The sequence below is a fragment of the Excalfactoria chinensis genome, chromosome 5 (assembly GCF_039878825.1).
Source record: "Excalfactoria chinensis isolate bCotChi1 chromosome 5, bCotChi1.hap2, whole genome shotgun sequence".
NCBI classification, from domain to species: Eukaryota; Metazoa; Chordata; class Aves; order Galliformes; family Phasianidae; genus Excalfactoria; species Excalfactoria chinensis.
The window spans coordinates 27,015,870-27,041,074 of record NC_092829.1 but is presented as its reverse complement, the minus strand read 5'-3'; the positions used below and the strand labels follow the sequence as shown (position 1 = coordinate 27,041,074).

The 25,205-nt window shown below is 38.0% G+C and overlaps 1 protein-coding gene across 4 annotated transcripts in view; it reads left to right on the top strand.

The window, feature by feature from the left end:
* The window catches only part of MEIS2 (Meis homeobox 2), a 169,581-nt gene that overhangs the window by 138,955 nt on the left and 5,421 nt on the right, over window positions 1-25,205 (top strand). For all 4 annotated transcript variants that reach the window (XM_072339219.1, XM_072339216.1, XM_072339220.1 and 1 more), the window contains exon 10: window positions 23,801-23,859. In XM_072339219.1, coding sequence (XP_072195320.1) covers window positions 23,801-23,859 — 59 coding nt within the window. The remainder of the gene's footprint in view (window positions 1-23,800; window positions 23,860-25,205) is intronic.

Genomic DNA, 25,205 nt, shown 5'->3' with positions numbered 1-25,205 from the left:
TGTCCAGCCTTTGGAAGGCACTGGGAATATTTGTTTTATATTTCCAAAAAGAAATCAGGATTTTTCTATTCACTTTACAACCACATGGACCTTCCTTAACACTGTAGTCTTTTGTGAAGGTCCTGAATGTATTGAGGTCTCTTCATTTATGTTTTCTTGTTGTTCTTTCTCCCAGATTTAACTTTTCAGCACCTACTAAAGCCCATTACTTTATTCAATGGGAGCTGTGAAAGGAGGAAAGAAACTAAGGCATGGTAGTTTAGAGCTCATTTCAACACAGAGCAATATTGCTTTCTAGAGGAACTCAGAAACAGACAGTCATTTGGCTCCAGACAGGATCTATCCTCAATTTCTTCGTGCATGTTTAGCTTTATTTCTGATCTCTCATTTCTCAGACTTTACTCTTTCTGGAAAGACAGTAGGTGACATATTCCTTGCATACCGATATCATGAACACTTTTCCTCAGGTAAATCATTGGTTTAACATTTTTTTAAAATTCATGATAAATGTCTATGGCCTCCATTGTAATGTGCTAAAATAATTTTATTTTTCACTTTTGTTCAGTATCCCATTTGTCGTTTTAATCAAAGGGTGCTGATACGAATGAACAAATAATTTTGATCAGTAAAAACAATTAAGACTGTTGTCTGACTTGTTCAGGAACAGACATACTCAGAATTCATTCTTCAGATGAGATCTAAGTCCACTAGGCTGTCATAGCACCTGGCTAGCCCTCAGTCGAGTTAATGAAGTTATCAATGTGCTTATGGACACACATGCTTAAGTAAGCTGCTAAATCAGGGAGTGCAAATCTCAACAGTCTGTGGCACATGGAGGTTCTGGAGGGTCCTGTTTGCATAAAAGCTGCTCTGAGGAGGAGATTTAGTCCCTCAGCCATGTGACTTCTTAGTGATTATTTTTACATGTAAAAAATCCCACTTAAACACAGAATTTTGTTAAGATCAGGGCTGTGGTTTAAGCATTAGTTTGGCTGAAACATTTTGTTTACTTCTGAAATATAACATGATGATAATGTAAAACTAAGAATGAATCCAAAATCACTTTTAGGGATGTCTGGGCTGAGGTTTATTTTTTCTACTGAAGCAAAGAATTCCATTAGTTTTATGTTTTCTGTTCACTGCAAATATTTCCTGTAGCTTTACTCAGAAACTTCTGGTTTTCCTTATTCATCTAGTAATAATGCAGTGGATCCTAGAAGCTGCAGCTGAGATCTAAAGTTCACTGTCGACAACATCCATGTAATTGTGGGTCAGTTTCAAATGACCCTCATATGCTTTTATAAATTACACAAAGCACATATCTGTTTTAGATACGTGGGCAACTTTAGAAATCTCTCCCCTAAATTATTCAATCACCTGACAAAGTTATAACAGCCTGCATTGCCTTTCTGACAATAAGAAAAGCGGATAAGTCAGCAAGTGGATTCACTATGTGGACAGTGTACAGTTACCAGACTGTAACACTGAGCTAGATCTCTGTGCTTCCACGGAAATGTTAAAACATTAAGTAACTAAATGCTGAAGTAATAAATGTAGGCTGGTGGAAAAAAAAAAAAAAATAAAAATAAATAAAATAAAATTATTGTATTTATTGTAATCTCATGCTAATATATTTCCTGTTTTACAACAATATATTATATAGCAAGATAAAAATACATAAGAACTAAAGTATATGAGGTGTACAGGCATAAAAACAACATAAAATATTTTAAAATATTTTTTTCCTAAATATAAATGTGCTTTGCTGCTTCATTCTCTGACTTTTCTGGAAATTCACACTGGAGCATTATACAGCTAATGTAAGTGAGATGGTGGTTGGATGGCAGACAAAGATCATGTTTTTAAAGTGGTTTCATTCCTTTAGCTTCTCTATAATTGCTCGTGGTGCTGTATCAAAGCCTGTTGACCTGAACTGGAGCTTTCCATTTTGATTTTGAATCAGTCCTCAAACAGCAGTTGCAATAAGTCATTCAAATAACATTTGCAGAAATATACATAGAGCGGTGTATACATTCAGCGGTTTCCTGAAAACTGGCAAGGAATAGATCTTTTTTGCAAAGTTGAAGAACTGTAGCAATTTCCGTTCATCTCTTCCTTTCTTCTTGATTCCAGATTTCAGGAGATATTAGATTAGGGTTGGACTTGATGATCTCTAGAGGTCCCTTCCAACCCCTATAATTCTGTGATTCTGTGATCTAGCAGTATTTCTGCTTTTCCTGAAGTAGATGAGGAGAAACTGTAGATAGCCCAAATCCAGGGAAAATAAGTTTTGTTAGTTCTTGTGATGGGCCAAGAACTAAGTCCCTGAAGACAGCTGGATCTTTCAGTTCACTTTCACCTCTTGTTCCTGTATTGGCCTCTCACAAGTTGCTTCATTCCCTAAAAGCCAGAACAGATTGACTTTGCCATTCTCCTCCGCAGTATATGCTTCATCAGACAGCTGATGGAATATGTTTTCATATAAGCCACTCGTTACAAAGAGTTTCAAGTTTATTTACTTAATAGGAAATGTATTTAAAAGATATCCATGAAAATAGTCCTGAATAAAAACTAAATAGAGCTGAAGTGAACCCAAATGCACCTAAGTTTACATATTTCTTCATCTTAATCAGATGAATATAGTTGTATTGCTTTCTGCCTCAGTTTCTAAAGGCTACATCAACATTCTTTTTGTTTTTCAAAGTAGCATTTCATAGTCAAACGTGATAACATCACATTTTACTTTGCTCTGGTGCAAGTTCTACTTCATCAACACAACGTGCAGATTTCCCCACAAACTATTGCCCACAGAACAGCTATAGATATCAGGGGTCCCTCTTTGCCATTCATAATGTAGAAGTGTGATAGGATCCTCCTTCACCCTTAGCTGTGTCTTCCCAATTTCAGTCATTGATTTTTCTTCTTTCACATTGCTGGGTTGGAATTCTTCTTTCTGCCTGCACAGGTAAGAGATTATTTAGTGGTATTTTTTTATCCTTTTCTTTCCTCACCCTTTTCTGATGGAGGCACTGACCTAGCAATTCATGGGGACATTGTAATTTATCTGCCTAGCACTTTGGTACAGTGTTTATCTTATGGACAAGGAAGTATTTCATATGCCGAAACACTTGAAATTTTAGTCATGAGTTCTAGTCCAGTTCCTATCAGTGCTTGCCGAAAGTCAATTACCAGCATTTGTTTTGTGGCTTGTGAGAAGTGAATTGGTGGGCCTTAGAGTAAACATCATACAGTCAGAATTAACTGGCAACCTCTTTGGTAGTCCCTGAAGAGAAAATGCTATGCTAACTGAATGAGTCCTGAAATTGAAAACCACTCTTTTTTATTTGGAAATGTAATATATGAAATAAGAAACACAGTATAAGGAGAACACTCTTTTTGCAGGTTTTCCAAAAGCAGTAAATTCACACTATAGGAGAAGATAAAGACTGTGAGAAAGCAGCAACAACAAGAACCAATAGAAAATAATAATCAATTAAAAACTCAAAAACAAAGGAAAAAAAAGAGAGAGAAGAAAAAAATAATAATCTAGTTCAAATGGTGAGGTAAAATGCTCTTTAATGTTCCGTTGCACGTCCTGCAGGAACAATAACATTCTTTTGAGAATAAAAACTGAAATACAGTCATTTTTATGTCACAGGAAAATACTTGTTTTGATTGAGCATTTATATGAGATTAGAATTCTTAAATATCAAGCTAATTATTCCACATTTAAAAAAAAAAAACAACCAACCAAAAACTAAGAAAGACTTCTGAAAAGTTTCATGCAAATAACAGTTGCAAAACAAATTGTAGACGAGTCAAATTGTAACCGGTTCCTCAGTCATCAGCAGAACTTCAGTCAGAGGCAGGAAAATCCTCTGAAGTGTAGATGTGCAGATACATTAGCATCCAGGTATTTTTGTACCCTTCGTTGTCAAATTGTCTCAAAAACAACAGAAAATGAATCACGACAACATAAGGAAAATGAGAAATGAAATGGGGAAGAAATAGTTATTGATATGATTAACTAATAGGAAACTGAGAGTCAGGTAGAGTAAGGGGTGATTATTAGTAAAACTGTAAGAATCATGTGGAATTTGTCTGTAAGGCATAACAAAAGTTTTGTTTCCTTCTTTACACTTGCTAATTACAGTGATGTGTATTCATTACTGACCATTAGTACAGTTTGCAATCATTTCAATCCTGATTGTTTCCCTGGCTTGAAGGAGATGTGGGTAGGAAATCTTAATTTCACTTGCTCCTGTTTTTTCTTTGCCTATTGTTTATGAAAGAGAAATCTTATACCCGCTAACTTTTTTTTTTCTTTTAGAACTAGAGATGACATCTATGATTAACTGATTTATACAAGGAGAATGTGTATAAGATTCAGAAACCAGATAAAATTCACTTGAACCCAACACTCCAATCAGTAGTCTATCCTTCCTTTGTATTGCACTAAAGAAGAGTAAAATAAACATCCATAATTTTCTTTCCAGGTTCACCACATTGAGTCTGAGTTTCTGTCCCTTAAGTTTTGCACAGTATGTTTGCACTACAGTTTACAAACTGTCGTTTTAGCAGCTCTGTTGGTAGATTATACCCTGCTCTTACAGAAGGATGAAGATGGTGGTATTTAAGGTCTTTCATCTTCGTAACTACCATGATACTACAATGAGCATGTACCCATTTCACACTTCTCTTCCTGATAATCTATTGATATAGATCTGTGGTTTCCTTTTAATGTCTGGTTCATTAGATAGTATAAATGTCTATAGCATTTTTTAGCTGTGGTTGAGGAAAGCAGGGAATGTCGAGGTTAAGGTTTATTATGACTGTCATGTTCAGGAGTGCAGAGCTATATACTATTTCTGCTCTGAACCTCTGCACATAACTCCAGTTGACACCAGAGTTACACATTTTCTTGAAAGCTGTTTATGGCCCTCTGACTACTCACTGTTTCTGTGGGTGATTGGGAAGGAACAGATCTGAATGCCAGTTTTTTTAAACCTCCTTTAAACTTTCTGTGAAGATGGGTTCAAAAAAAAAAAAAAAAAAAAAAAAAAAAAGATGGCAAAAATAGTTGTTCCCCCCCAAAAACCCACACATGCACTGACATTAAGAATATTCAACAGTGTCATTTATTATGTAGAGGACACTATACAGTTGCCCTCCCCTGACACTTACAATACAAGTGCTTCATGAGGGAATAAACCCCTGAAAGCTTGGTTGCAATTTACTTCTTTACTTCCTGCACACTGTAACAATGATAGTTGGATTGAAAAGCATTTTAAAATTCATAAATATATAAGTAGCCATTATCTAGTGGAAACATATGTCTGCCTATAGGGCCTGATCCACTACTTGGTTACTCAAATTTTAAACTAATGCAAATCCACAATAATCAAGGAGGGTTCTGACATGCAATTGAGGTAGGATAAGACAAATCAGATTTTTTATACATGTAAGGGTCATTTTGCGCAAAAGGAAGTCCATCATTTTCATTGTGTGCTTCCTCTGAGTTCCTTAATCTAAATGCCCAAAAAGAGAGTCAAAATAACTGGATACTTTTAAAGACTATTTGCAGTGTGACTGATAATAATAATAAATCCATATGCTTTTTTTTTTTTTTTTTTTTTTTTGTGGAGTAGAAATTTGTTTTTGAAGTAATTGATTTCACTGCTCAGTAATAAGACAGTGCTTTCAGTTGGAGTTTTGATGGCCAAGGCAAAATTTTGTAGTGAGTTAATAGAAAAAGAACGGGATGGTCTCCATACATTCATAAATGTACAAGGTTTAAGACAAGGAGAAGCCTTCAGTCAGACCTGTTCTCAGTTTCACCCACATCCTCTGCAGTGAGCAGACTTCACTTTGGCTGACATCTGTTTTTTAAAAAAAAGGAATCCAATCTCAGTTTTTCTCAAAAAGTGTTCACTCCTTAAAATGTTAATCATTACACTTTGTATTAGTAAAGCAACAGTGGAATACAGAATAAGTAACTCACAATGCAAAGTTCGTATAAAAACAACTATCCTCCCCTCCGCCCCCCAATTCCTGTGCAAACCTGACACCATAGCCTAGGGGATGAATTTAGGAGTAACACAAGGCTCTGGTCTCATCCGCACCCTTCTAATAGCTAAGCTTTTTGTGAAGGGTCCACCGTGGAATTTCAAAGACAATAAGCAAACTTGCACCAGACAAATAAAGTTGCATTCCTTTACATTTTAGATGTGAGAGATAAAACAGATACATTGCCGTTCAGTGACACAACCCGAAAAAGCTTTGATGTTGCATTGCAAAGCTCATGAGGATTTGAGTAGGAAACAAAATCTGATTAGTTTGTTTGACTCGCCTTTCTCTCTACATGAATTCAGAAAGGGTTTCAGCACAGTTCTCTTCCTCCCTCTTTATTGTGTGGTTTGCTTTGTTTGCTTGAGTTTGAAACTGCCATTACGTGGAAGTGTTGCAAGTATAAATAATTTAGAAGATAACTCTGTGGGGATACTAACAATATGTCCCTGCTTTTACTAATAGCAACTCATTATGGTTCTGAGAACTAGCATTCCATAGCAACAATTACATACCATCACTGTGTTGTGGACATTGTGAAGCTAACAAGAAAATAATTTTGACACCTATTTAAATACATGTATTTTCCTTCTTAAGAACTCACCTCTTGTTTATGAGTTGCTCAACTGCTTTAGATACTCTAAAAGTATCCAAAGGCTTCTTGAGTAGACAGAAGGAGGGAGAGATAGATATATCCACCTAGACTTATCTGTCTTAAGTGTTTGAATGTAATACCTTATCCCAGTAAGAATACAATTGTCTAATAATGCACAATTACTTATAAGGGAAATCAAATCAGTTTATAGACATTAATAAAGACTAATGTAAAGAGGTAATAAGCGGGCCAAACTCAGAGAGTGCTACTCTGCTCTCCTTTAAAGGAAAAGTTTTTAATGGGACTTCTCTTACATTTGCCCTATAATTTTAAAAAATTGCTTTGCCAACCTTTCATAGCAAATTGTAATTTTAAATAGGCCAACATCAAGCTCGGATTGTATATGCTTGGTGGTAATGATAGTATCACTTCCCTTGCAGGAGTCAGTAAGCCCAGCAGTTGAGGACTTCAGTTTTTTTCTTTTTTTCATTTTTATATATTTTGTTTACTCTCCAGTGAATGAATGCATACTGTCAGTCTGGATGACTGTTGCTTAGGGAAATCAAGCTCTTTATCATGCTAACCTCATCTTGAGGTCTTTAGAAAGCCATGCAGCAGGCATAGAGCGGTTTAAAACAGTTACAAGAAAAAGTCTGCTCTGTGCTCTGCACACAACAGTAAGGATTCAACAGCTTAAGAGATACAATGTGTCCCCTCTCGCACAGATGCATATCATCTCAGAACTTGGACCTTTGGACTATATTATGAAGAAAAAATACTGATTGTAAACATAAACTGTTCAAAGCTCATATTTAAAAAAAAATAATAATAATTGCAAAACTTTCTCAGAATCATATTCACATCTTCTGTTCCAAAGTTGCTGTGTTGTGATGATTTTGTGACAAATTATTTAGACGTTAAAGAATGCACAGTACATTCAAACAAAACAGAAATCAAGAACTGATGGAAAGTATATTTATAGCATATTTGTAATTTGTAAATACTTTGAAAAGCTTCATACTTATAAGAGAGTTAAAATTACCAATAAGATGGAAAAAAGCCACAGCTGCATCTAGTGCAGAGATTGCTTGACTAACAAGTTATCACAATAGAGTACTGTTTAAAAGAAATTTGTGTTTTTGATAGGATCATTTTTATATAGATGAGTACATAACCTGGCAAACAAAATTGTCAGTGAACTTAGAGCAACGTTATTCTCCTGGATGTTCAAGTCTTACTCCTTTATACTCCTCTAGGCCACTTCACACATTTATTCCCACTGCCAAATATCTACAAATAATTCCTAGTATTGCACTTTCCCTCACATCTCCAATGTCTGCCCTTCTTCCTATTTCCATTTTGACAGTATGTCACGTTTGCTTCTGCCTTCATCTTTTCTCACCTTGACTATTGTAGTTCCCTTCCCTCAGGACTTTAAGTCCCAGTTCTTCACCTCCCCCCTAAGGTGCCACATGCTGATGCTTCCTTCTCACACATGCATCAAAAACATCTCCTGCTTTAGGCACTTCAGCAGCCTTCCACATTACTTTACGGATCAATGTCAATATTTCTTAAGACAATGTCAAAACCTACTTTAACATCTATGTCTCTTTTTTCATATTGTCCTCTCTACTCTCTGTTCATCTAATATTGTCCTCCCCTCTGTTCTGCAATCTCATTGAAAAATTCATCCTCTCTACCACAGATCCAATCTAAAGAGACTTTCTGTGTCATTGACTTTCTATATGTTTTCTCCTTTGCCTGTATACACTTCTTAATTTCTCTTCATAGAAACTGCTTTGGGATCAAGTTTGTGGGGAAGATTAATACTAAATGGCATGCTTAAGTGCTTCTCATGGGCCTCTGCTTTGTTGGAAAATTAGCACATGTTCTAGATAACACTTGGAATAACTTTGGCAGACAGATGAAATGGACTTTTTTCAGTCTGGATGTAAAGCTTGCCCACAAAATATTTCATTTGCCATTTTTTAAACCTGAATTTACTGCACCTGAAAATGAAGCGTAGGCACAAGTCTTAACTGCACATCTTCCCATTACATTTGTCCTAGCAATTAGGTTCTTGTTTTATTTTTTTCAATTTAATTTTTATTTTAAATTAGAATGTGGAATTTGACATTAGGATCTTTTCGTATTTGATCTTTGGACACTTTTAAAAAATTCTGAATACAGGTATCAGGTATCAAAAATTAAGCAACTAACTGAATGACTTAGCAGAACTGATTAGTGGTTAAGGGGCATACATAAAGTAGATTTGAATTTTTCATCCTGGGCTACTTGTCAAAACCAATTTAAAGTGATAGGTTTTAATTTGGTTATTTACCACTATATTTGTTTGCATTTATTTCACTGACTTACAAAGCTAATGCATTCCCTGAAGTGTCTCTGAGAACTCAGGTGAGGCACTACAGGCTATGCTGTCTGAGGCTAGAATTTACTGGGATTAAAGTAGATGTGGCATCACATGGGTCTGCTAAGCCTTATGTGATTTATAAAGATATAAAATATATATTTTATGATTATGATGATGCTAAAAATTTTGTGGATAATAATATAGTCACACTGGAAAGACGGAATATAACAGCTGCAGAAAAATCACAAAAAAGGAAATGGAAACTAACCCTTACTAGTTTCCTAGGAAAATGAGTATTTGCATTTCTTGCTGTTATTATTCCATTTTACACTTTGTAATGCTAAAGTTGACACATTGTAAATACGGCAAAGTTGATTTCTAAAGTAGTTAAACATTACAAGATTTTTACTATCAAATTTAAAAGGTGTATTGTTCCTTGATATGTACACATGCTATCGATACTTCAGTAATTCCAGTGAAAAACTAAGAATAACTTTCTTCTAACTACTGATTTATTGTTGCTGTGTGCACCCATGGTTCAAACCCCCCCTTGCCCAGGTTCTAGCAAAACCCCCACTAGGGCCAAGAAGACCACCGTGACTGGGGGACAGAAGAAGTGGGGCTACTGCCTCGTCACATCCCGAAATCTTCGCTCAATGCCTACAACATCTCCCCCCCTCCAAATACTACAAGGTTCAGCCTCATTAGCATCTACAACAATTTATCGATGTTCTCCTCAGTTTGGACACTGAATTAGGATGAAAACATTGTTTTTATTTTATTTAGGTAGATTTCATATCGAATTTATTTTAAAATTTTTAAAGCACAATGCTGAGCTGTCTTGCATGAATATGCCACATGAAAAGTTGAGGCATTTTCCTTTATTTTATTTTTGTTGTTGTTGTTTGTTTGTTTTATGTAATGTTTGTATTGACCTTAAGTCCTCTTTAAAGGTATTCCAATTTTGCTAAAGATTCTTAGGAAAGTTTTATTACTGCTGCCTTATAAATCATATGAGTAAAGGTGAAAGATCTGTGTAGCACATTTTACAAAATATTACCTCATGAATATGTTTTCAATTACATGTGCATTAATTGAGTTGTATATGAATATTCAGTAAAAAATATCCCACGATCTTTAGTTTAAGCTAATCTTTATCCTTAGGTATCACTGAATTTTTCAGTATCCTCACCTAGCTGCTGTGCAGAGTGGAGGTGTCTGAAATTTTTTGGTCCACACTGACTTGTTTCCATTGGTGAGCATGCACAAAACTGCTTAGAATGTGTTATCACTGAGAAACTTATAACCGTAGTCCTAGCAGTACTGACAAGCAAGGTATTGCCCTGACCATAGTTAGTTTATGTAGACAGCACCTCCAGGACATAGGAGGAGAAATACACGTACGGTGATAAATAGATGGTAATGTGCTATAGAGTGAAACACAGCTGTCAGCACAAAATCAGTCTCGTCTCAGTGTATCTCACCAGGGACCCAGTCCAGACAAATTCTTCACATGCATTGGTCATACCAAGTTTTATACAAAACAGGCAAATGGGGTAGAGGGAGTGCTGTACTCAGTGGCTCATTGGCTAGAAAATTCACTTGTTAAATAGGATATATGTTCGCAGGTCTTCTCTTCACCTCAATTTAAATCATTGTCTTAACTGTTCCAAGTGAACAGAGTTTCCCAATCAATGGGCTATTGAACATAATGCTCCATCTTTACTCTTTTTCACTATCGTGCCTTTCTTGTTCTTCTGACTGCCAATTCTGTTGTGTATGTAATGGCTAGCCAGTAGAACAAAATTAAATAAGAACAAAGATTTGACTATACAGCCTCTTGGTTAGGGCTCCAACTTAAGAGGCATGAGTGTTAATTTCTGGTTAATTACAACTGTATAATTATTTCAGGTGGTGGAGCATCTCAGAATGAGAACTGAAAGGGCTTTGTTCACTGTACTGAACTGACTGGTGATTCAGGTATTATTTAAGGATATGTGAAGGTCCTGTGCTTAAGTCTTCGTTCCAAATCAAGGAGGATGGGGAGACAAAACTCGATCACCTTCTTTCCAGATAAATATTCAAATAATTCTGGTGTCAGCTGAAAAGGAAAGAGATCTTTATTTGTGTTGTTGTGATAAAGAATAGGCCTGTTATAAATGTCTCTCTCACTAATATGATCTGTAGGAAACATTATTGGTTATGCATGTCTCCCTCTAACTCAGAGGAAGAGCTTGCTTACAACACAAAAGTAACTTGCTGTTAGGGTACATGTAAACACTGCAGAAAAAATGTTGATGGATACAGTGTTTAAAGAGTAGAAATGTGTATGCCAAAAGATTTTAGGCAGTTTCTCTATTAAGTGAAGCATTTTTGTTTGTTTTGATTTGGTTTAGTTTGTTTTAAATGGTAGTTAGGTATATAAGTCCATCTTCTGGTGATTCCTGGAACATCTAACCAGAGATAAATTTCCTTGATAAAAGATCAGCTACAATTAAGGTACCAAAGTATCAATATAGTTTTGCCAGTAATGCCATCTAATTCTAAACTTGAACTTTAAGATGGCCTTTACAGGGCCTATTATGATTTTGACAACAGAACGTGGTTAATTTGAAGATTTGCCTTATACATCTGAATGCTTTAATAGATTGGGCTAAAATGATCAGCACTGTTGGATACAGCTCTGCAATTACCAATTTTATGGGCTCAAATGCAGGTTTATACACATATTCGTAGATGCCTTCACCCCTACGCAATGCAGGAACGATTAGTGAAATTCTACTGAAAATTAATCCTCAACACCCAACCAGTCAGAACAGTCAGAGTTAATAGTGAAATCCATCAGCAACCAGTTATTAACATTATGAAAGATCGCACACAGTTTCCAAACTGTTCTCATAAAGAAAGATAAATATTAGAGAGATTGTATAGATTGGGCTTCATTTCATAATAGATATTGTATGCAAAATATGGGATAGTGGAGTACTTTACTGATCTGGCTAATTTTCATTGAAGAAATATGTGTTCAGTCTGAAGTTTATCTTTATGGTATTGTTTAGTTTTCACATGAAGAAGTGAAACATTAAGTGGTACTTCTACTTCATTAAGAGGTACTTCTCCATCTACCCATCCTTTAAGAGATGAAAGGGGGGGGGGAAATAAGTTATTAGCACCCTCTCTAAAGCTTGGGAACTCAACAACCTAAATATGGTGCAGTCAAGCACAGCCACCTCCTATGCTTTGCTCTGCCCATAAACCAAGAACTGAAATCAGAGGACACAAACCTTCCAAGTGCTTCAGAAGGCACAAATCTTCCTAGTTTTAGTCTTTAGCTTGTTCAGAAGAATGAAAACTGCATGAGGAAGAGAGATGGTACAACATTCATATATATGTTCTCAATCACAGCATATCTGGCCATCTAGGACCCCTGCAGAGCACCAGCAAGCTTTATCACTGACTTGCCAGCTGTACTTTGCAATTATCTCTGGTAAGCCAGTAAGGTAGTCTGGGGAGCAAGAGCTAAGCCCTGGGGGAGATGAAGTAAGGGCCTAAAAGTATAGGAGCATGGGATACAGAGCAAACGGCTCCACAGAGATTATTTAATTTTTAGATACCATAATTCAAACCAGTTTGGCTTACAGTAACAAAGACACAGAGTATGTGAAACACATTAGTATACTAACAAACTCTCAAAAATGTTTAAAGCATTTTCACATGATTTCTGTGTAGTATAGAGAACACAAGATGTGATGGGACAGAGTAAATTCTCTACCAGAATGACACTGGGAGTATCTATACAATTGTCTCTTCATTTTAGCACACTTAAACAGTATGGCCATCCATACTTATGCTGTTAGAATCTTCAGTCACTGTGGAGCTCATATTCTATAACACAGCAGGCTGCAGTCTCACAGTGTCTGTGGTGCTGATGCATCTTTAGCTGCTAAGCCATCAGAATCTCTGGTTTGTTAATTCCACCAATACTGGAATAATCAAAGGGGAGAAAATGAACATGATTCTGTATTTAGAGAGAAAAGGAAGATGAAAATAAGCAGAATCTCCTGTAACCAAACATTGTGAAGACCAAAACACAAGCAGTATCAGCAAATAAGTACGTCTTACTGAAAGATGATTAGGTGTATCTGAAGAGCTATAACATGAGGGGAAGGGGGGGTTGTTTATACATAGTGTATTATTTATGCCCATGACTTCTAATTACCTAACTAGTTCTCTTTCCTCTCACGTATACTTTAGTACCCACCAACCAGAGAGAGATGTCTACAGCTAAATATCTGCCAATTATTATGGACTTTTGCTTAATATTCTATTGTTCCACTGACAGCTCGGTTTTTAATATATCATTTTATACTATCCTGTACATCATCATTTTCCTGCCTCCCTTAGGGGCTTGGCTGTAATAGTTCTTATTTATTTCTACAAGCTAACATATATGCAAAAGATCTTGTAGTCATGATGTCACCCCCACCTCCCTCAACTCTTCTCATCTTTTTTGTTAGAACCTTTTGTGCTTGTTTTTAAAGTTACATTATGAAGAAGCTTAAGTACAACATGCGCGTATACACATACATGGGTCGAATACACAGCTTGCTATGTTGTTTACTTTCTGATCCATAAGCACACAAAATACTCTTCAGCAGTGTTATAGTGCAGCCTTTTCTTGTGGCCTTTTTTTCAGTTAATAAAGTTGAAAGCAAATCTGAAGGAAAATAGAAGGGCAGCTGTGACAGAGAAAATTGCCTTACTTCCACTAGGAGTACAGTGCCCCTTATAGTTACTGATCATATGAGAGAATCTGTTCAGCACCTTCTGAGTCTAAAACAACTGCAGAGAGCATTTAATCTGGGCTGTGGTGTCACAGTCCAATTAGTTGCATCGAATCCTATTTCTTACTCCACGGTTGTTTTCTGAAATGTTTTTGGAGGAGAATCCATAACAGTATAAGCTGGAGGTGACAATGGCTGCATCACTGTCTCTGAAACAGAACAGGCATCTTCAGGATCAGTAGTTCTCAAACTTTCAGTATCACATTCCTATGAATCTATTTTGGCTGTGGTTTTTGTTGTTGCTGTTGTTGTTTTTTAAATGGGCTCTTTGGGTAAAATTTCCTTAGGTCCACTGGTTGACAGGTGGAAAAATACACATTTTTATTCCGTCAGATTTTAATAACAATGAAAAAGTGTACAAGTTTCATGGTCAAGACAGGACAGTGGGTACAAAAAAAAATAAATAAAAATAGTTATCTTAAGGCAAAATTTACTGTCAGGGAAAATGGAACATTCCTTCTGAACTCACGATCTGGTAGTGCATGTGCAGGTTGGTTGTAGATGGTTGCTACAATAAGGCTTCTTTCATACAGGTGTGTTTATGCCCCAGGCTTGCTGGCCACAGTCCATTCCATTTACAGAAGCTGAATTAAACAATAACTACCGCATTGCAAAAAGAAGGAGGAAAAAAAAAGGTGAGCGTCAAAGGAGATGCCTGAGAGCTTTGTTAGGGCCAAGAAAAACCCTGTTGCAGTTGTCAGAGCTTGTTGATGTTGCAGAGAACGGCACTTTTTTTTTCTGCTGGATTTTGTGGTTCTGCCTTAGGAAAGAAAGTAAAATAGAACGGAAGAACAAAGTCCTACTCTATAAATCAGCAGCTGCTCCTTGCCAGATCAAAGGAGTGACATTTTTGCTCCTGGACTACTTGTCCACTTTAGGTGCTTGACAGACAGCTAACAGCTGGCCTGTTATATAGTATAGGAGAGTTGGGCTACATCTTCTTCAGAGTAGGTGACAAGCTAATCAGAAATATCCATAGCACAGGACATGTGAGTGCACCTTGATCTCTTCAAGCATACCCAGTATGTAATTGCTAAACACCTTTATGCATTTTTGGCAAGTCGCTACTTAGGTAGTTTCCACTGAAAAGAAGCAGAATTAATGCCTTAATCTAATTTCATCAGGGAAGTTAAACAAATGTTAAATTAGTTGACAATCCTCCCTTTCAGGTCAATTTAGAATTGGCTAAAAAGCTCACTATGAAATAGTTAAAAAGACGTGTAAGTTACTTCAATGTGATCTTTCAAAGTTACACATTTATTTTTGAATGAGTTGCAGAAAATGAGAGAACTCAACTCTCATTTAAGGAGCTGGACAATCTGATTATGTTTTCAAGCCTGCTGGACCATCATCTGTTTTGAAAATTTATCCTGTGAGTTTAATGTGATGAATCAACATATCTTTAAATGTGTGAGTTACTTAAGATTTTACAGGGGGTCTGTTATCTACCTATAACATGGACACTTTAGCAGCAAATCAAAGCACATACCAAATTAGCTAAAATTGTATTTAGCATCTCCATAAGATGTATGTATACATACCTGGAATTTTAATGTCAGTAGTAAAAATTTCAAAGCAATTCAGTTTCTAACTGATTCCCATCTGCAATAAATCAAGTACAGGATGAGGTTACATACTACAGCTTATGTCTATTGACTTTGCATTTTATCTGTAAGGTATGAATAGCCAAGGAAGTATATTTGCTTGTCTCCTCCCTGCCTTTCAAGTATCTTTAAAAGATCATTTTTATGGTGCATGATAAATAACTATATATGAATAATTTGATGGCACTCTGGAAGAGCAGTCAGCACTGCCTGGGAAATGAGCACCTGCCAGGCTGCTGCATGGCTTTGGTTATGGCCACACTCTCTGACCGCTCCTTGTTACCAGCCAGAAATCCAAGGGTCATAAAAGAGGGTACTTTTCCACCTAAGCTGAGGTTTTCTGAGAGCTTGTGAGGATATGCATGCCTTTCCTTTGGCATTTTCTAGAGGCTGGTGGCCCTGCCTGCAGCAGGGGGGGGTTGGAACTTGATGATCTTTGGGGTGCCTCCTAACCCAAGCTATTCTACGATTCTATATGCATGTACGGCATAGTACTTCATTACCCTCACCTACCAGACTCACCTCCCACCTTGACATACTCACTGACCAGGGCAGCACAATTCCCCCTCACCTCATGCACTCACACTAAGTGAAAGCCCAGCATGTCCACCTTGCCCCTGGGACTGTGGAGAAGCCAGTAGCCCTGGTGCCCCAGCCCACCCTGGAAGCATTCCTTCAGCCCCATGGTGCTGGGGCAGTGGCAAGACTGTGGGGTGCAGGCAGGTGTTAGCCCTCTCAGGGTGCTGAGGTGCACTGGGGAGCCCTGGCTGCACACCTCTGTGGGAATGTAATAGGTGCAGTGAAGTGATGCATCCCTGTCAGAGCACCCTGGGGCAGAGATCAGCATGGCCCTGTGAGCAGGTCCTGTGAGCAGGCTCCTGGCCAAGGGCATATGGGAGCATGGCTGTTCAGGGTGTATGTTTCAGTGGAAACACACTAGGGCTTTGGCAGAAGCCAAATCATTTTCCTGTGCTTCGAAAAGGTATCCTGGTAACCAAGAGTTACATGTTTTAAGATACATATTTTCTCTGAGGTGAATAGGTGCCTGGTTGCCAACTCTCATGATTTTATCACTAGGCTCAAGTTATTTCATGTTAACTCAAGGCCCTGACTTTCCAAGTAAGTTTCTAGATTTTGTTGCTGAGGAAAGCAGTTTAAAAATGTGACACAATGACTCAAAAACATGGAATGTAAATACAAAGAACACTGTTTAAACTTCTGATTTTTTTAGACAGTCTCACAGGTACAGGATGGGCAAATTCATGGTTTTCAACAATTGGCAGTTCCTGGTGCCATAACGTATTTTTGGAAGATCCAACACAAACATACAAGATGTGGCATAGGTCTCCGGGGCTGTTAGTGCCTGCCTTGGGCTGTTGGCACCCAGCTTAGATGCTTGCTGTCATTTTCTAGAGCCCTCTTTCCACCAAATGTGGATACTGACTTAGGTCCACTGAATCACACCTATGAGAGATGTGAGATACCAAAATTAGCTTAAGAAAGTCAGTTTAAGCAGCCTACAAGCCCCCTTTGCTAACAAGGCTACTCAAAATGATGTAAAACCCTGTCAGGGAATGAACCTGTCTGTTCCACTCTTTTCCCTGAAACCAATCATGGAAGTGGCTCCATTTCTGAAGATTTGAGACTTAAGGAAGCCTCATTTAGGTGGCTCATTTCCAGGTGACTAAGTCAGCTTTTTAAATTCTCCTGTAAGGAATGCTGCAAGTTAGTGTTGGTAACCAGGTGTGGCATAGATTCAGTAAAGCATAAACAAGGGCTTTTTCAACCATTTTTATACACATACATACAAAAGGACACCTAAACCTAATTCTGTCAGTTGAGAATACATATTGGAGGGAGAAGTTAAATAAACTAAGATAACTAGATTTTACTTGCTCTGATAAAAGTTTGGGTTACAGACTACAGCCTGCTACAAAGGCTGGATATATTGATAAAAGTGTTTCTGCAAATTAGGGTTTTTTTTCTAACTCATTCTTTCAGTCTGCTGTGAACTCCTCAAAACTTGTGAAGTTTTTCTTTCAGACTGGGAAAGAAATTATTTTCTAAGCTACTTATCAAAACATTTTTGTGACTTAAATTTAATATTTCATTGCTTATTTTACCTTCCAAATTAGGGCATGCTTGGGTAACAAGGGATCATTGTAGCACACTCTTGGACTGAACACTGATGTGTTCACAGTCCGAATACTTAAATATCATTTTTGGCAAAGATTCCTTTTCCCAACCAAGGTAAAAACATTTTGATTATTTCTTACAGTGCGTTTTTAAACTCTTACTCAGCGAAACACTGAAGCAGGTGCATAAACCCCATCAAGCCTGACTTCCATTTCCCTAAGTTTAATGAGAGAGTATCTTTGTATCTAGATTTGTTAGGTTTTTGGAAAATCTCATTAGACTGTTTCTTTAGGAACCTAAAAATTTTGAAAATTAGTCTATATTTTTAGATGACAGAAAAAAAGAACAATTTTGACCCTACATTACTGTTGTTATTACTGATATTTTTATTGCAGTTATGCATAAGCCTGTGACAGTGTTCATTCAGTATTTGTATTCTTTCCAAGAGAATGGGCAGAAGTGTCTTCTTGGGCTAAAATCTACATCCAAGCAAAACTTTCCTTGTCAATAATCCTTCCAGAGAAGTAGCACTGAATCCATCTCACAGATTTGTTTCTGTCTCTGTTTTTCACATAAAGAGTTGAGAACCCATTTTTTGTGGTGGCTGATCTGTTAAAGAAGTGCAATATTATAACACCTTATTTTCTTGGGTGGATATGTTAAGTGAAAATTCAGATCGAGGACTGATACTGAAAAGTTTTGAGTTGTACTTTGTAGTCCATGCTGTTCCTCTGTTTCTCACACAGAGGAAATATGCTCTGCTGTGGAATACTAGGTAAGTTTTGTACCAGGTAATCTCACAGAAGTTATGAGATGTGTAGACAAGCAACTAGAATTAGATACCACTCTCTGCTTGTGTTCCCTCTAGACCTCAACTTGATGATGAATTGTAACTTCCAAGTATTCATGCTATTTGTCCTCCTGAAACTAGATTGCTGTGAGCCTATATCCTTAAGGTGTATTTTCCATCACAGGCATACAGTAAAGATAGAGACGTTTCTAATTCTGATTACCAATCAGTACAGCCACCAATAGTCCACTTTAAGAACTAATCTTACATAGATTCACTTATGGAGAGGTCCTTGCAACTTGAAACACACAGTATATATGACAGTGGAAACAACGACAAAATTCTTTTTGAGTGTGCCAGACACGGAAAGGCAGACTAAGAGATCTCTATTTGCTGTTTATTCTCTTTTGCACTTGCAGACATATTTCTCTGCAATTTTATCCGGATCTTGCTTATTGTAAAAATGAAATATATTATGTACATGTGAATTTAATATCATTTGATATGGCTTGAGACAAAATATGATAAATATGTAAAGAAGATGAATTATGGTACTTTCTATAAAATAAAAAATGCATGTTTATTTTGGATAAAGAAAACCAGATCTCTATTTGAAGAGATGTAATTAAATGCATATATTTAGATTAGATTGTCATGCTAATTAGCAATGATAGGAACCAATTAGGACTTGGGCTACCAAATCACCGGACTACCTTGCGTATTCACTAGTGTACCTTTACTGCTCTACTGTGGGGTTTGTTGGTTTTTTTTGCTAGAATTAGATGAAACTGAAGTAACTTCTTTTAAAAATTCCATATTGTTGAGCATTTTGAGCCAAATCTTGTTGGCTGCGCTTTCATAAATTGTCCCACTGAAGTTACCGTAACTCCTTGTGTGAGAAAGACAGATTTTGGCTATAGAAAATATATGTGGCTGCTTTAGGTAGCAATTAAAAAAATACAAGATGCAAAAAAACTTATTTCATTTCAAGTGGCTGTTGTTTGAATAAGTGGGGTTTGTAATCTGTCACTTGCAAAATGCTGGAAGTGAGATTTTCATTAAACATACTATGTCAATGACATGTATTTCTCAACATTACACACCTCATTTATCATTCTGGAATGAGGACCAAGTACCACATGAATGTAGAGTTTGTGAAGGTATCGACTCACAGCCCTGGAGGCTGATGACCCCTCTTTATCTACACAGCAGGTAAGGCACAAACGGTGGCAATGTGAGCTCTCTCTGCACTCCCCTGCCAGTGTGCCTGACTGCTAATCTGGGGGAACAAAGGAAAGATAGCATATGGATAGCAGATTGTACTGAGCGCTGAAAGAGGACTGAGGAAATCTATGTTGGGAGTGTGGCTCTGCCAAAGATCTCTTGTATGACTTTGGCCTTGTCACTTAATCTCCGTCTGTCTCAGTTCCCCTTTGCAAACAGGGAAAGGCGTCTCCTCTCCCCCAGGCTTTGCCTCAAAATCTGTTCAGACTGTGAGTTCTCTTGGACAGTGTGTATACAGTGTGGGGTGAAGTACAACTGAGCTTCACTGGGTTCTCTAACTGCTGCTATCACCCAAGTAATGGGAATTACTATTAACAGAAGTGTAACAAAGAAATCCATGTCTTGTTGATAGATTTTACTCATCTTTTCAGGCCATTCAATCTTTGGCCTCTGGGTGAAGGGTATGAACAAGGCAGGCAATTAGTGTCAGGAGCAGAGCTGTGAATTCTTCTTTTATAGGGTTCCAAGTAATGCTGGAAATAGTGGCATTGGTGTTCTCTCTTTTTTTTTTTTTTCACCTGTCTTTTAGTGCCTTTTGAAGATATTTGTGCCAAAATAACATCACGGTATTTCTGCAATGCACAAATTGAAGTGTTGTGCAGAAAGCTGTATTTTGCTTTGCTTTGGCTCTAGAGATTGCTACCCGAGAGATACAAAAAGCCCTCAGAAAAAGAAGAAAAAAAAAAAGTAAAGACTAGGGCAGGGACTGTGGCTTTTATGTCTCTATTATGCACTGTGCATATTTATAGGGCAGTATAAAGGACACATAATAATCCACAAACACTGCATTCTGTGCCCTTGTCTGCCAATTGTGCTGATGTGCTACCTGATGTAGCTACTGCTACGACATTGGATCCAGTTTTTAGTTTGACCCGCAATGTTTGTCTGTTTTCCGCCCTCAATTTTGCCAGTGTAAATAATTCCAAGTGCAGTTTTTCAGATATACCCATTGATGGGTGCAACTGATGCCATCACTAGCCAGGATTTTTCAAAGGAATCAGAGGAACTTCAAAATAAACTGAATGCCTAAAGCTCCTGTGCTCCTAGATCTGAGAATATGACAGAGTACCTTCTCTTCACATATTGGTCCAGAGGATGTCATTTATACTTGCAGTTACAGGCATGCACAAAAGAAAAAGATATGAAGATATAATTAAATCAGAAATTGAAACAAAATTGTGGGGGTTTTTTGTTTGTTTGGTTTGGTTTGGTTTGGTTTGGTTTTTTTGTGGAAAAAAAAGAAATGCTGGACCAATGTGATGATTTTTATTACTTTATCTTTCTTTTTTGGGTGATCGACGAACTCACTCCTGCTGGGGCTTTAATTTGCCTTTCCAAAGCACCTAGTGAACTGTCTGTAGAGTTCACACAGAAAAGTTGGCATCATTCATATCAGTGAAATAAAGTAGGGAGAAGTTCTTTTGGAAGTGAATGGTTGGACAAAATTTTTCAATAGACAATATTTTCAATATCCAAAAGGCTTAAGCTCTGATGGCTGTAAAATAGACAAGACCAGAGTGGAGTATCCAAATCCGTACTCTCACAACCACAGTTGTCACCTGAAACCTTTCAGGACTTAGAATTTTCTTAATGTTCTGCTTTGTTGTGCAAACCCATTGAAAAAACACTTCAGAGGGCACCCATTTCTTACTAATGTAAACTTTCTGAGGAGTATCCAAAGATATGACCTCTGGGTGAACCTTTAACCTTCCCCTTAATTATTTGTTTGAAGACAGTGTCGAGTTCTCCCGCTGAGAGCCAAGGCCCATAATGCTTCGCAGCCCTGTGAGTAAGGGTGTGCATGCAGGGAAGTGGAAAGGGACATAAATAAGGGGACCACCAGATGTAAACAATAAAAGTAGTTGGGGTTTAAATAAAAAAAAAAAAAAAAAAAAAGGAAAAAAAAAAAGCAATTTGGTTTCCCTGAAGAGTGGCCTGATTGAAGAACATGGGTTAGTAAGACGAAAGGCAGGGTGGGGGGGGGGGGTAATGCCTGTTGTCTGTGATTTTTTACAGGCCTAAATAAGCGTTCATTCCATTCTTTAAAACCTTGCCATCTGTATACACCATTAGAAGCTCATAGGAGAAGAGAAAACAGTCTTATCAGGCTTTCCTGTTAATCTCTATTGGCCTTAACTTTAGCTGATAAAAGGCATGCTGGCTAGAGAGGGTTCAGGTCAGTCTCCATTTGGTCAGCACGTAACATTACTGGAAAGCAGCTAAGCAAATTAAGTTCTGTTGGAGACCTTTGTCTTTGAGGACAGAAATGCATCTAGAAATCACAGTGCCAAGGCAAGAAATGCCTTCCGTGTGCTGCAGTCAGAAGGGAATAAACAAGTGCGTCGACTGCGTCTGAGTTTTTATTTTAATACCTGAAGTCATGAGTAATTCTGAGGCAGGATGACATTTCTGACAACTGAATTATACTTTTCTTAAAGAATAAAGAATGTCTTCAGGATGTAAACAGAGAGATGCAAAAGAGCCCTTTAGTGTTACTTGTAGCATTTATGCATCTGTCTAATGAAATTTCCACAACTGTGATTACAGGAGCTGCAATCGAAGGTGTTCCATCCTTTATTATCTGCGAGGGAATTTCGCGGGGGAGGCGGGAGAGAATGCAACAAAAGGGCTCACGGAGTTGATGCTATAGAAAGGCCAGCAATTTGCTAAATGAGCAGATGAACTTAGTTTTCAGCTCCGAACTGAAAGACTTGGCGGGGCCTTGGATCGGGCCCAACGGCAATTATTGGAGGCTGTTTTGGATGATGGGCATGTTAGTATTTCTGAAGAGGATTAAACACCAGTATTCGCCTTCATTAGCGCTCCTTAAGGGTCACCAGCCCAAAGCCCGGGCTGTGGAACAGCACACAAAACCTGCGCTGTGGAACAGCACACAAAACCTGTGCGGAGCTCAGAGTGTTCTCCAGTACAAAGGGGGACAAAAACAAGCGTGGCCGTGAGTGATGGAGAATTGCTCTGTTGTGAGAGAAACGGTGCGAAAAACTGAGCTTGAAAATTATTTCGGTGAAATTAATGTGCCTGAGTTTGTGCTGCTGCATCTAGCTGTGCATTAAGCTAACAAGAAATATGCAAGTACTTATTTTTGGATTACTGGCAAAATTAAAGCCAGGCTCCACAGCCCGCTAACCACCTTCCCCAGCACTCAGAAGCCCCAGTACCCAGCACAGGGCTTGGCTGGAGCGAGAAGGAGGGAGGGGGAAGAAAAAAAGAAAAAAGGGGAAAAAAAAAGAAAAAAAAAAAAAAAAAAAAAGGAAAAAAAAAAAAAAAAGAGAGAGAGAGAGGGAAGTTATTTTGGGCCTAATCCCAACCACATGTACCTGCGGCCGCGGCCGCTAACGAACGCGAGGTGCCTGGCTTTACGGCCGGGCGCAGGCTGCCCCGCGCGGCCGCAGAGGTCGCCCCCGGCCGGCACTGACCTCGCGGCGACCCCGCGCTTTACGGGCGGCGGCGGCAGGAGCTGCGGAGGAGCAGGAGCCTTTCTGGGCCGGCCCTTATTGCTGCTGCGCTGGTGATAAAACTTCAGACAGCCTAATTGATGGCTCTGCTGACCTAACAATACCTTGTGAAAGCACGGTGTGGCAAAGCCTGGTCCTCATTTATGGCCAGCTGCGAGGGGAGCTGAATCCCTGTGATGGAGAGGAAAAAGAAAAAAAAAAAAAAAAAAAAAAAAAAAAAAAAAAAAAAAAAAAAAAAAAAGGAAAGAAAGAAAAATAAAAAACACCAAAAAAAACCCCACAAAACCCAAAAACAACTCTCACAGCCTGTGAACTTTAACCAGGTTCCGAACTACCCTGAGAAGTTAAAGAAACAATTGTCTTTTAACACAAGTTTTCCTTCACGTTTACTTGTTCCAAGCCTGCTGGCAAACCCAGCGCTAAGCCGGCTGGTCAGATAAGCACATTACCGGGCACCATTCCTGAGCACTCAGAGGAAAATCCCTTAAAGTGAAATTCTGCTCTTTAAGAAAGAGACACAAAACAAAACGCATTGCTGCGCCGCGCTGAGATCTCGCCGGTTTTCAAGCAGAGGTGTTCCCAGAACGCAGAGCGAGCTGATGAAAGGACTGCTATTCTTTGTGTTCTGTTTCAGGTTTATTAATGCCAGAAGAAGAATAGTACAGCCTATGATTGACCAGTCAAATCGTGCAGGCAAGTTCTAAGTACTATCTGTATTCAAGTCCCACAGGCGCAAATCCTCATCAAGTTATTCTTCGGGAGTCCCATCACCTGGTAAATAAATGCCCCAACCAGGCATTCTGGGAGATTTTTTTTTCCCGTTTTTTTTTTCTTCTTATGGCCCCAGAATTCTGCTGTAGGAAGCAACTTCGCTAATTGGTGCTAATTGGAGATTTCCCACCCTGACTCTACTGAAACTGCTTTTTATTTTCTCTCTGAATTGGTAATTGGGTACAAGTAGTAGTGCCACAAGCAGTTTGTTTGACTGTGAGCTCTTGAATTACTCATTGCTTGTCTGCATCCAATCAGCAAGACAATCTCATTTTCTTGCTACCCACAACTCCTTGGTGTATGCATTGCTTTCACTTCTGGAAGGCTAGCTGTAAAACTCATTGTATCCATTCATTTGCTTTGACAATTCACAATATGCTATTAATGTGACATGGTACCATACTGACAAAAAATATTAAAAGATTATTACTTTTGTTTGAGAATGCACCAGATATATTCCCAGCAAAACACATGATTTTTGTAACAGTGTTTTTTTAAAGTTTCTATGCTCAGAACTCATAGCTCTTTGAACAGCAACTGGTGCAGAGTTAATCATACCACTTTGTAATATGCGTTTCCTTAGCATACTAGGGAGTTGTGGTTTCCTGCCATGAGGTTATGGGATAAAACGCTTCTCCATGTGGTGATGACTGTTGTCACTAACAAGGGCTTTAACTTGATGGTGATTTCGCCTGCTGCTTCACTTTAATGGTTTTTGAAAAGGTTATTAATCGTTTGGGAAACTCTTCCCATGTACCATTAAATTTCTTTTTCATTAACAGGTGAAAAAAGGGGGAAAACACTAACTCAACTAACCATTCTAAACACTAAATCAAACATAGAGTGTGTATGTAAACAGGGAAAACAGCATTCAGAATTTTTGTACTCATTCTAGAGTAGGTGAGAGTGGTTTTATGCGTTTTGTTAAGTTTGACCATAAGTACCCTGTATCACAGATGCCAGATTCACAACTTCATGTAATTAGAGAGGAACACAATAAGTACTTACTTCATTAAGAAAGGGGAAAAAAAAAAAAAAAAAAAAAAAAACACACACACAAAAAACACATAGCATTGCAACGAGCTTCCACTGGTTTGCATTAAAGGTAAGTACAGAAACAGATCTGGAGCGAGTGAACTGACTTGACAAACTTGTTTATTAGGCCCCCCTATAGCATTTTTATTCTATAGTCCTGGTAACATAATCAGCTCATAAAAAGCACAACCTGAGTTTAAAGTGACAGCCAAGATATTGTATATAGCGTTTCA